This window comes from Budorcas taxicolor, chromosome 1 (assembly GCF_023091745.1).
Source record: "Budorcas taxicolor isolate Tak-1 chromosome 1, Takin1.1, whole genome shotgun sequence".
Classification (NCBI taxonomy): domain Eukaryota; kingdom Metazoa; phylum Chordata; class Mammalia; order Artiodactyla; family Bovidae; genus Budorcas; species Budorcas taxicolor.
In genome coordinates, this window is record NC_068910.1 from 151,704,981 (window position 1) to 151,718,320 (window position 13,340).

The 13,340-nt window shown below is 39.6% G+C and overlaps 1 protein-coding gene across 1 annotated transcript in view; it reads left to right on the top strand.

Annotated features, from left to right (window-relative positions):
* The window catches only part of PEX5L (peroxisomal biogenesis factor 5 like), a 205,758-nt gene that overhangs the window by 177,325 nt on the left and 15,093 nt on the right, over positions 1 to 13,340 (top strand). Inside the window, exons 10-11 of the mRNA XM_052638244.1 lie at positions 7,485 to 7,601; positions 9,769 to 9,912. Coding sequence (XP_052494204.1) covers positions 7,485 to 7,601; positions 9,769 to 9,912 — 261 coding nt within the window. The remainder of the gene's footprint in view (positions 1 to 7,484; positions 7,602 to 9,768; positions 9,913 to 13,340) is intronic.

The window sequence follows — 13,340 nt, forward strand, 5'->3', positions numbered from 1 at the left end:
TGCTAATGTATGCATTTCAATGCTAATCTCCCAGTTCATCCCACCCTCTTCTTCCCCCTGCTGTGTCCACAAGTCCATTCCATATGTTTTTGTCTCTAGCCCTGCCCTGCTAATAGGTTCATCAGTACCATTTTTTTGCGATTCCATATATGTGCATTAATATATGATATATGTTTTTTTCTGGCTTGCTTCACTCTGTATAACAGGCTCTAGGTTCATCTGTCTCTGTTCAACCTACTCAAATTCATTCCCTTTTATGGCTGAGTAATATCCCATTGTATATATGTACTACAACTTCTTTATCCACTCATCTCTCGATGGACATCTAGGTTGGATGGAAGCTTTTTTAAGAAAATCCTACTTTTTCACTAAAGTAACACATGCTAGCAATAGAAGATTTGGTAGATGCTAAAAAGTGCAAGGAAAGGTTTTGGGGCAAATTCCTCATCATTCAAACCCATGAACTGTAGGTGCATTTCTCTAGTCTTTTTTTTTTTCCCCTCACACATTACTTGCTGTTTTCTATCATTGTGACCATACTACATAACAAGGAACATTATAACTCAGGGCCTATCCCATGTTGTAATAAATTCTTCATAAGTACTGTTTTAATTGCTATATAACAGTCCATTTTTGCAGTAGTGAAAAATTTTTGCATTTTTGCAATTTTTCCATTTTTGCATTTTCTTAACCTTGCTCTTATTTTTTAATAGTTAGGTAGAAAAGAAAGACTTAAATAGAGAGGAAAAGCATCTAGGAGAGAATATGTATATACAGAAATTAAAACACCAGCATACTCACAGAAGTGTATTTGAGCTTTGAGGTTGTGGGTGATTTTTGTTTCATTCTTTGTATGTTTCTCAAAGGTACAAAAACACTTGTAAGCACACCTACTTTTACTGAACATTTACCATGTGCTTTATGCCACAGATACACTTCCTCATTTGGTCCTTATAGTGACTAACCAAGACCACTAGTCTATCTTCATTTTAAGGATAAGGAAAATGAGACCTGGAGATATTACGGGACTTGTAGAAGGTCAGCTATAGGGCCAGAATTTGTTTCTAAGTCAACATGATGAGACAGCTTCCGTTCTTAACCACCATACTGCATCTCCCAGGTTTGTAGTAAAATACCATTGTTATCATCAGAAAACTATTTTTTAAATGAAAATGGATTGCAAACAATAGCTTGTTTCTGGTGTAAGCATATAATATATTACCTGTAGCGTACAAAAAGTAATCTACCAGCATCGCAGAACAGCTGACAGAATCATCAAAACATAAAACCCCCTCAGTCATGTCTAAAATATTTAAAATTCAAACGTGTTTCAGGTTTTTCTGAAATTGATTAGGAATGAAAAAAAGAAGCAGTGTTAATTGCAGTTACGAGAATGAAGTCTGGATTCTGAGACTGGATGAAAATTGATTGTGCTAAAAGTAGTCTTCTGTAATTAAATGAAACTGTGTGGTGCACTTTAATTAGTCAGCAGGACTTATTCTAAGTGGTAACAGTCAGTCCTGGTGTACCTCATTAAATTAGGGCCTGACAGCCCCACCTCAACTGAGGTTCTCTTTCCACAGCAATTTTATGCATCTACTGCTCTAATTTGAAACTTCAGGAAAGGTGACTTTTGTAATTTGGAAGTATACCTTACAAAATCTTCCTCATTCTTTCATTCAAAAGACTTTTAATAGCTTTAGATGCCAAGGAGTCTCACTAGGGGAACTTAACTGCCTTAGAAAATACTTGAAGTCATAGGCACTTCACACCACCCATCAGGGGGCTCAGGAGAGTCAGTAAACATGATAAAATTCACTTGATAGATTTCTGTTTGTTTCTATTCAGACAACCTGAACCTGCATCTTTAAAAGCCTATTCAAGAAAATGAGTCCCTTCAGTATGAAAATGAAACCTTCAGTGCAGGTTTCATGGTATTTTAAAAAGGAAAGATAATTTTTATCATTTTTAACCTTTCTTAAATTATAAAAGCAATGCATACTCATAGAAAATTCAGGAAGTACAAAAGAGCATAAAGAAGCAGGAAAAACATCACCCATCAGCCCTTCATTCAAAGACAGTTCACTCTTTTTTTAAAATTTTTAATTGGAGGATAATCGCTTTACAATGTTGTGTTGGTCTCTGCCATCCAACAGAGTGAACCAGTCCGAAGTCTACATATGCTACCTCTCCCTACTCCCTGCTCCATCCTGCCCCTCTGGGTTGTCACAGAGCACCAGGTTGAGCTTCCTGTGTTATACAGCAACTTCCCACTAGCCATCTATTTCACATGTGGTGATGTATATGTTTCAATGCTATTCTCTCAGTTTGTCCACCATCTCCTTCCCCTGTTGTGTCTACAAATCTGTTCTCTACGTCTGCATCTCTATTCCTGCCCCACAGATAGGTCCATCAGTACCATTTTTCTAGATTCTGTATATATGCATTAATATACAATATTTGTTTTTCTGACTTCACTCTGTGTAACAGGCTCGAGGTTCACCCACCTCACTAGAACTGACTCAAATTTGTTCCTTTTTATGGCTGAGTAATATTCCATTGTGTATGTGTGTGTGTGTGTGTGTGTGTGTGTGTATAAAATATCACAACTTCTTTATCCATTTATCTGTTGATAGACATCTAGGTTGCTTCCATTTCTTGGCTATTGTAAATAGTGCTGCAGTGAACATTGGGATACATATGTCTTTTTGAATTTTGATTTTCTCATGGTATATGCCCAGTAATGGAATTGCTGGGTCATTTGGTACTTTGGGGGACTTCCCTGGTGGCTCAAGTGGTAAAGAATCTGCCTGCAATGCAGGAGACCAGGTTTGATCCCTGGGTCGGGAAGATCCCCTGGAGAAGGGCATGGCAACCCACTCCAGTATTCTTGCCTGGAGAATCCGATGGACCGAAGAGCCTGGTGGGCTAAAGCCCATAAGGTCACACAGAGTTGGACTTGACTGAAGTGACTTAGCATGCATGCATTGGTAGTTTTATTCCTAGTTTTTTAAGGAATCTCCATACTATTCTCCATAGTGGCTGTACCAAACTACATTCCCATCAACAATGCAAGAGGGTTCCCTTTTCTCCATGCCGTCTCCAGCATGTATTGTTCGTAGATTTTTTTTTTTTTTTGGCTGATGGTCATTTTGACCAATGTGAGGTGATACTTCATTGTAATTTTGATTTGCATCTCTCTAATAATGGGTGATGTTGCGTATTTTTCATGTGTTTATTGGCTATCTGTATGAAAGACAGATTACTTTTAACATGGCAGGATATTTCCTTCTAGTCTTTCATCTAGCTGTTATATAACTGAGATCATTCTGTTTGCACAATTTGGTCTTCTACCAGAAAGGCTCATTGAAGAGACATTTTGAATTTTATTCCTAACCTTAAGCTGGATAACTGGTGGCCATTCCGTGGACTTCTAGCATATCAGATATACATTACCAAGATGCCTGCTGTCCTGAGCCTTTGTTGAGGGGAAAACCTCTACTGATGGGACAGAACCCACATCTGTGGTAGAAATGAGTATTCTGGACATAGTAAAGAAGTGCTATTTACTTAGTAGCCTGGGATTAATCACACTGGGCTGGCATGTATATATTCAGAAGAAATATGCTTATCATTATCATTTAGAGCAACTTTGAAAACGAGGTCTTACCCCTGAACAACCACCACCCAGGCATGAGGGTGGAGTAGAGGGTGAGACTGGGAGGATTAAAAGATGAAGAGCAACCTTTGATGGGATGTCAGCAAGTCACAGATTTAGAATCATAGAAACTGAGATTTGCAGAGAAATTGGATCTCAGTTCCAAACTCTGATGTTCAAGCAGTACCCATTTCATTGTTTTCTTTAAGGAAAATAGTGGTTTCCAAGCAGGTCACTTAGTCTCAGTCACCAAATATGGAATGCTTATGTGGTGCCAAAAACAAGGACAGAGTCTCCAACTTCCTATCTATCATGCTAACTTCTAACAGCCAACCAAGCCCCAAAGGGTTGATCCAAGTCCAGTTTGTATCTCTTTCTCTGTAATGTGAGGATCTGAGTTCCTAGCACACCCTGTCTCATTCTCTTGGAGGTCAGGCCAGTTTGCCAGGGAAAGCCTTAAAAGCTAAGCATCATTTCCCACTTATCTCAGAACCCACCACCTTCCTTCTCTTTTCCTGTCCCTGGAAATCTCCCCTCCTCTCTTAAGGTCTTTAAGATACTTGTCCCCTTTTCCTCCCTCCAGAACACCTCAAGTGCTCTCTTCAGGCTTAGTAAAATAGAAGCCAACCAGGGACAGATCTTGCAGAAAATGTCTGCTTCAGTCCCCTGAAGTAAGGGAGAGCAAATGGCCTGGTTTCCCCTTGGGAAGACATAAAGGAAAGTTATAAAGAGGAAAACACAGTGTTATTTTTCAAAAAATCATCCTGCTATAGACCTTGAAGATCAGTCGAGTTCACACCCAAAGCTAGTCTCCTTCATTCTTTAGCACCAGGAGGACACCTTTGCCATAATGTGATGAGTACAGGCCTAGAAACCAGACTGTGGTTCAGAACCTGTGTAATCCTAGCTTTCTGACCATAACCCTCTAGGCTGAGTTTTCTCCTAACACAGAGCTTGGCACAGAGTAGGATAAACCAGTGTTGCTTTCTGTGCCTATGGCCAGCTGCTTCCCAAGCCACTGCCCAGCCAGTCCCAAAGGAGCTACTCTAATTCTTCATTGTCGTTGTTCAGTGACTCAGTCCTGTCTGACTTATTGTGACCCATGGACTAGAGAATGCCAGGCTTGCCTGTCCTTCACTATCTCCTGGAGTTTGCTCAAACTCATCCCCATTGAGTCGATGATGCCATAAAACCATCTCGTCCTCGGTCACCCCCTTCTCTTGCCCTCAGTCTTTCCCAGCATCAGGGTCTTTTCCAGTGAGTTGGCTGACCGAATAGGGTAGCCAAAGTATTAGAGCTTCAGCAACAGTTTTTCCAGTGAATATTCAGGGTTGATTTTCTTTAGGATTGACTGGTTTGATCTCCTTGCAGTCCAAGGGACTCTCAAGAGTCTTCTCCAACACCACAGTTCAAAAGCATTAGTTCTTCGGCACTCAGCCTTGTTTATGGTCCAACTCTTACATCCATACATGGCTACTGGAAAAACCATAGCTTTGACTAGACAGACCTTTGTCAGCAGAGTGACATCTCTGTTTTTTAATACAGTGTCTAGGTTTGTCATCGCTTTTCTTCCAAGGAGCAAGCATCTTTTAATTTCATGGCTGCAGTCACCATCTGCAGTGATTTTGGAGCCCAAGAAAATAACGTCTGTCACTGTTTCCATTGTTTCCCCATTTATTTGTCATGAAGTGATGGGACTGGATGCCATAATCATTTTTTGAATGTTGAGTTTTAAGCCAGCTTCTTCACTCTCCTCTTTCACCTTCATCAAGAGGCTCTTTAGTTCCTCTTTACTTTCTGCCACTAACGTGGTATCATCTGCCTATCTGAGGTTATTGATATTTCTCCTACCAGTCTTGAGTCCAGCTTGTGGTTCATCCAGACTGGCATTTAGCATGATGCACTCTGCATAGAATTTAAATAAGCAGACTGACAACATACAGCTTTGACTTACTCCTTTCCCAATTTTGAACCAGTCCAGTATTCCATATCCAGTTCTAATTGTTGCTTCTTGACCTGCTTACAGGTTTCTCAGGAGGTAGGTAAGGTGATCTGGTAGTCCCATCTCTTTAATTTTCCAGTTTGTTGTGATCCACACTAAGGGTTTAGTGTAGTCAATGAAGCAGAATTGGATGTTTTTCTGGAATTCTCTTGCTTTTTTCTTATGATCCAACAGGTGTTGGCAATTTGATCTCTGGTTCCTCTGCTTCTTCAAAACCCAGCTTGTACATCTGAAATTCTTGGTTCATGCACTGCTGAAGCCTAGCTTGAAGGATTTTTAAACTAGCTTGAAGGACTTTTAAGCTAGCATGTGAAATGAGCAAAATTGTATGGTAGTTTGAACATTCTTTGGCATTGTCCTTCTTTGGGATTGGAATGAAAGGTGACCTTTTCAAGTCCAGTGGCCATTGCTGAGTTTTCCAAATTAGCTGGCATACTGAGTGCAGCACTTTTAACAGCGTCAACAGCGTCATCTTTTAAGACTTGAAATAGCTCAGCTGAAATTCCATCACCTCTACTAGCTTTGTTTGTAGTGATGCTTCCTAAGGCTCACTTGACTTCACACTTCAGGATATCTGGCTCTAGGTGAGTAGCCACACCATCATGACTGTCCAGGTCATTAAGACCTTTTTTGTATAGTTCTTCTGTGTATTCTTGCCAGTTCTTCCTAATATCTTCTGCTTCTGTTAGGTCCTTATTTTTTCTGTCCTTTATTGTGCCCATCTTTCCATGAAATGTTCCCTTAGTATGTCTAATCTTCTTGAAGAGATCTCTAATCTTTCCTTCTATTGTTTTCCTCTATTTCTTTGCATTGTTCACTTAGAAAGGCTTTCTTATCTCTCCTTGCTATTCTCTGGAACGCTGCAATCAGTTGGGTATATTTTTCCCTTTCTCCTTTGCGTTTCACTTCTCTTCTTTTCTCAGGTATTTGTAAAACCTCCTCAGACAACCATTTTGCCTTCTTGCATTTCTTTTTCTTGGGGATGGTTTTGCTCACTGCCTCCTGTACAGTGTCACAAACCTCCGTCCATAGTTCTTCAGGCACTGTATCAGATCTAATCTCTTGAATCTATTTGTCACTTCCACTGTAGAATCATAAGGGATTTAATTAGGTCATACCTGAATAGGCCTCATGGTTTTCCCTACTTTCTTCAGTTTAAGTCTGAATTTTATAATAAGGAGCTCATCACCTGAGCCACAGTCAGCTCCTGGTCTTATTTTTGCTGACTGTATAGAGCTTCTCCATCTTTGGCTGCAAAGAATATAATCAGTCTGATTTCAGTACTGACCATCTAGTGATGGTCGTGAGAGTCATCTCTTGTGTTCTTGGAAGAGTTTGCTATGACTAGCACATTCTCTTGGCAAAACTCTGTTAGCCTTTGCCTTGCTTCATTTTGTACTCTAAGGCCAAACTTGCCTGTTACTCCAGGTATCTCTTGACTTCCTACTTCTGCATTCCAATCTCATTGCCTGGCAGCAACTCTAGGAGAGACTGCCCTTCCCAAAATGTGTGTCAGGTACCCACACTTGAAACTATTCAAATAATGAATTTTTAGCTGAATTTGGTTTTATATGATCTTGGTTCTTCAGGTGGTAACTATGTTTCTCCCAGAGAAAAATCACAGCTACTACTCTTTGACACCTTGAGTGCTGAGTGCCCTCCAGAAGCTCTTCAACCATGAGTGTCATTGGATGTGGCCAATTTGAACACTTTATTCCTCCCTAGAAGTCATTTTTATCTGTGAGAAAAACTGTCTCTTGGAAATAAAACAAATGATATAGCGTGTTCTTAAATCCATCTGTCTTCATTTCTCCTGTCTTCTAGTCAGATACAGAGTTTTGGGATAAGATGCAAGCAGAATGGGAAGAAATGGCCCGGAGGAACTGGATATCGGAGAACCAGGAAGCCCAGAACCAGGTTACAATCTCAGCCAGTGAGAAGGTGACCATTTCTCTTCTTTCAAATGTTGACCAGTTTTCTTATCCTCTTTGGATCATATTTTTATAAATTAGTTGATAACTATTTTGTGGGGGGAAAAAAATCCAAAAATTAAATAGACTGTTTAATATCAATCTGACCTGGAAGACATTCTAGCAGATGGAAACAGTGTAACCATGCAATGTGTGAAGGCGGCAAATCTGGAATGGAACACCCTATTTTTTATCGGTGTCAAGACAGTTTGGCAGCCAACCAGAGCTTGGCCAGTCACTGAACTAACATTGAGGGCTAGTTAGAACAAGAGCTGGGCTAATCCCACAATGCTCGAACCATGTCGATAAGCTGACAAAAGTGATATTAATGGGCGGGAGGTTGCAAAGGGGGGCTTCAGGCTTTATTTCACGGGTAGTCTTTATGCTGCTAGCAAAGAATTCAGTGGAAAAGATACACTTCACACAGCTGGGTCAAGTGCCAAGGGGATTCCTCAGAGCCCCAAAAAATGTGTGAGTACAGTCCACAGCCAGCTAAATTCCCCCATGAAGCCCCAGTTGCTCTAGGATTTATGCTTTTAAAAATGCCTGGAAAAAAAGAAAACACTGAGAAATCAGTTTAAGTGACTTGAAAGATAAAAAGAGATGGAAACATAGAATTTTCTTACACAGGGGAAATATATAGAGAGATGTTAATGTTATGGTTCTTTATGGTAGAAGAATTCTCAGTTTTATTCAATTCTGAATAACTTCCATGATATTTGGTTCCATCCAACAAATTTTACTGTTTACTCGGCCCTAGGTACTGAGGACCGAGATGAATAGTCTCTGGTTTTAGGGGATTAGCAATCTACATAATCATTAAGATGTCTTACTCCTTCCAGTATTCTCTGTCCCACAGAAGGCAAGGCAATCTCAAAATCAGATCAACCATCTCATTAAAATCATTAATTTTCCACAAAGAAATTGAAAGTAAGTGAGAAGAGAGAACACCGATGTACAACATCAGTCTCTGGGCTATAACCCATGCATCTGAGCGCCCCCTCTCAGGCTCCCACACCCCAACACCACTACATAAGCTGGTCATACTCTATGGATTCTGACAGAGTTTTGTCTTTCTAAACACCTGGGGAGAATGAAGGTCTCCATTTGATGTATTTAAAAACCTTAGTAGCATCATCAACAGACTAGTTTGAAAAAAAAAAAAAAGACTAGTTTGTTTCTATCAAATTGGTTTTTATGATAGCCTTTGCTGCTAAGGTCGCAACAAATAATATCTCCGATACTTCTGATGAGAGTTTATCATGGCATACTTTCTCAAAATCAATTCTGCCTCATATATCCGAAGATAATAATCATATGCAGTCAAAGATTTGAGCATAAGACTTTCACCGTAGCTTCATGATAACAACAATAAAAATTGAAAGTAACTTGAGTGATCATCGAAAGAGGATTGATTAATTTTTAGCATAATATAAATAATTTTAATAACTAAAATTAAATGGGGCTTAAGCTACAACCTTGCTTTTATAGCCTGGACTTGTTTAACTTATATACTCATAGAAAATACTAGAAGATTATTTGTATAATCTGTATTATTTAAATTTTTGCAACAGAAGAAAATCTATAACTTTTAAACATGCATTCTCAACGGAGAGATACAGCCCCACAATGGGATAAAAACTGGTTTGATGAGTAGAAGGTGAAAAAATATCCTAGATGTTACAATAGTTCATAGCCCTCCAAAGGGCCACTGTATATAAACAGATGTACAGTATGTGGTATTAACATTTCAAGAGAGTGCATGGCAGCATTCTGCAAAAGTTTGTCCTAAAAGTCAATATTTTTAAAGTCTTGTGGGTAAATGGCTGAAACAAAAAGAACAAAAGAAATATCAGAAGGAAAACAAACTCCAAAAAATTAACAGCGATCATATTTAGGTTGCAACATTACAGGTATCTTTTTGTTTCTTTTTATATTATTCAGTAACAAAATAATATCTAACATTTACACCATGAAAATGTACTACAGTCACAATAAGAAAAAAATAGCAATTTAAAATTCATTGAAATTAATTAAATAAATAAATTTACTTAAATTCAAATTCAGAAAGAACTGATTGAACGTAACAATGAAGAGTTAAATCAATGGATCTGTGTTGGCCCCTCTCTGTGTTATAGGGTTATTACTTTCATACTGAAAACCCCTTCAAAGATTGGCCTGGAGCATTTGAAGAAGGCTTAAAAAGGCTTAAGGAAGGGGACCTGCCAGTCACCATCCTGTTCATGGAGGCAGCAATTCTTCAGGACCCTGGAGATGCAGAGGTATCATTTCCCTTCATCCTGCCAGGCTCAGAAAGGGTCTTCATGTGCTAACAAGAGACAAAGGGTGACAGCAAGCCCTACTAGGTGGCATTTTCATCAAGTAAAGTTTCCCAAAGGAGTTAACCTCGCTAAGTCTGATACATGTTTGTAAGTTGCCAAAAAGTACCTATTTTCTAACCACCTCTGCAGTGTCAACAGTGCCCAAAAATAAAAGGTGAGGACAAGAAACGAAAAACCAAAACTGCCAACCTGGAGGCTCAGCAGTAGTTTTCATGGGGCAGAGTATGGTTTCATCTGGGTCTAGAGCCACACCATATCCCACCCTTGATTTACTCACTTAGCATTTATTGAGCATGTATTATGTCCCAAGAATTGTGTCAGGCATGGGCTAAAGGATTGAAGAGCTGGAAAAAAAAATGGACCAGTTGAAAGGACAGATTTGTGATCTATCTGCTAGACCAGTAAATCAATCAGTGCAGTGTAATAAATGTGGTGTCAAAGTATGTGCAGGATGCTAGAAGAGCAGAAAGCAAGGGTTCTGACCCAGCCTTGCCCTCCAAGTGAATCCAAAGCTGAGTTTTGAAGGAGAGATAATTAAAAACTATAAGGAGGTCCAGCTGTTGCTTAGAGGGAACGGTTCATGGGTGGCAGACAGGAAACATTGGATCCATGGTAAGAGAGGAGGAGACAGGGGCAAGAGAGGAGACACAAAGTAGCAGCCAGGAGTTGACCTTCATCTTGAAAGCCATGGGGAACCACTGTGGGAGAGGGACATAATCAGATTTGCATGTGAGACAGGCCCCTCTCTGTGAGACATGAACGGTTGTTGGACATGGAGACTGGGAAACCACCAAAGAGGCTTCTGCAGCTTTATCTTGGTTCACTAAGTCTCCCACTTGCCAAGGCCTATAATAAGATTTTGGCAGGTATAAAGGCTTCCTTCTTAGTTTATAATTTTCAGAAAACATCTTATATGGGGATATTCCCAGAGGAACTGCAGAAATTTGTATACAGTGCTGAGAAGGCAGTAGAGAACAGTGGTTAAGCCTCTGGAATCTGCTACCTAACCATGTGGTTCAAATTCCTGCTCTACCACCTATTAGCCGTGAGTCATGTGATCTGGAAGGCAGCTATCTCACCACTATACCACCAATGCAGCACAGCAAGCCATGTGATCTGGGACAAGCTGTTTAAACCCTCTAAGGTTCGGTTCCCTCACATGTGAAATGGACATCACAATTATAACTGTCTCATTGGGTATTGTGAGGATTAAGTAAGTTCATAGAAATTCAAGTGCTTAGTTCAGTGCCTGACATGTCAGTATTTAGTCCTCATCGTTATTATTGGTTGTACCGAGTTTGTACAGAAAGAAAAAATAAACAAATTACTAGTTAAAGCCCCTAGTATCTTGTTACTCAAAATGTTTATGGTGAAATGAGATTGAATTGAGAGTTGAAATTCTGAATCAAAATATTGGAATTTTTAGATCAATCAATTTAGAAAAGAAAGTCATTGCATTAATAGGAAACTACAACCCCCTCAACAAAATAATGCCTTCATACATTTCTAAATGCTGTGTGTTTTCATACATAATATGTCATTTGTCACAACAACCCTGGGAATCTTAATAGAAAGGTATATATTATTGTCCCAGATTCACAACTGAGAAAATGAGTACACTTGGTAACTAATGGATCCTAGATAAGGACCAGGACTTCTGAATCAACGGAGACCCCAAGGCTGAGGTAACTGATGGTCTGTGAATGGTGAAAATGATACTACACCCCTTAAAGGCTAGGAAGATGCCCCCAGAAAAAGATTGTTTCATCAATCTTCAGAAGCATTCTAAGATGTATGACGGAGAAGGCGATGGCACCCCACTCCAGTACTCTTGGCCTGGAAAATTCCATGGACAGAGGAGCCTGGTAGGCTGCGGTCCATGGGGTTGTGAAGAGTCGGACACGACTGAGCAACTTCCCTTTCACTTTTCACTTTCATGCATTGGAGAAGGAAATGGCAACCCACTCCAGTGTTCTTGCCTGGAGAATCCCAGGGACGGGGGAGCCTGGTGGGCTGCCGTTGATGGGGTCACACAGAGTCGGACATGACTGAAGTGACTTAGCAGCAGCAGCAAGATGTATGAAAGGTGAAATCAAAAGAGAAGCTGCTCTGAGTATATTTAAAGATGTAAAAGAGTCCCCAATATTCTGGGAGAGAAATAGTACTTTTTTATGAATTTGTATCGGATGTGTAATAATAACCCATGAGGGAAAAAACTGATACAATTTTTTCAGCACTTTAAGATGACACTGGGCTTCCCAGGTAGTGCTAGTGGTAAAGAACTTGCCTGCCAATTCAGAAGATATGAGACCCAGGTTCGATCCTTGAGTCAGGAAGATCCCAGAAGAGGGCATGGTAACCCACTCCAATATTCTTGCCTGGGAAATCCCATGGACAGAGGAGCCTGGCGGGCTACAGTCCATGGGGTCACAAAGAGTCAGACATGACTGAAGCGACTTACTGCACAGCATGCACACAAGATGACACTGTATGTTTTCATAGAGTTTTGTTTCAGAACGTTCATAGCATTGATTTCAAAGGCGGGGGCGGGTTATGCAAACCTTTTTAAATCCCTACAACTGATACACCCCAGGCAAATCTGAGGACAATGTGTGTAATGAGAGGTTTTATTGATGTACATTGTGCTTGTAATGGTGTGAGAATTACTCTTCTTAAAGGTATATAAGTGGAATTTTTTATATTAAAAACTTTCATTCCAGATGTGAAAAACATTATCTATTTGAAGATATTCTTTACAAACTGACTTTAGCAAAGGATTAGAAACAATGGAGAGCAGTAAAGGGGTTAGTTGTGGGAATAATGGGATATCCATTTAACAAAGGAAATTCAAAATTATAGATTTTGAAGGGGATTTTATAAAAACATGAAAGAATTAACAATGTAATACAAAGTGTAAATGTAGGCTATAAAATTATATGTATATTGTATTGCATTTTATATGTGTTTTACGCTTTTTAACTATTGTATTGTGGTGAACACGTGTGACCGGGGTGGGGGGTGGGGTTCTTTCCCCTAGTTCCTAAATTTCCTGTTACCTCTAGTAGTCAAGTAACCTCAAGTAGTCAAGTAACTGCTTGACTTTCATTTACGCAGACTACTTCTATTGTGTACATCTTGCGATTCTTTATTGTAAACTTTTGACTACTTATATTCCTAAATTATTTTTCTACCTCTTTTCCTGATAAATGCATACTTTTATAAATTTATCGTTTGGTTTTAAGATACCTAATATCATGAAACCTCAGAGACTCAAGAGGTTTCCATGGGCCACAGGAGAGAATAAATACTTAGAGTTTGTAACTAATGACAGTGACTCTTGACCTGGATGCCACAAAAGAATTTGAATG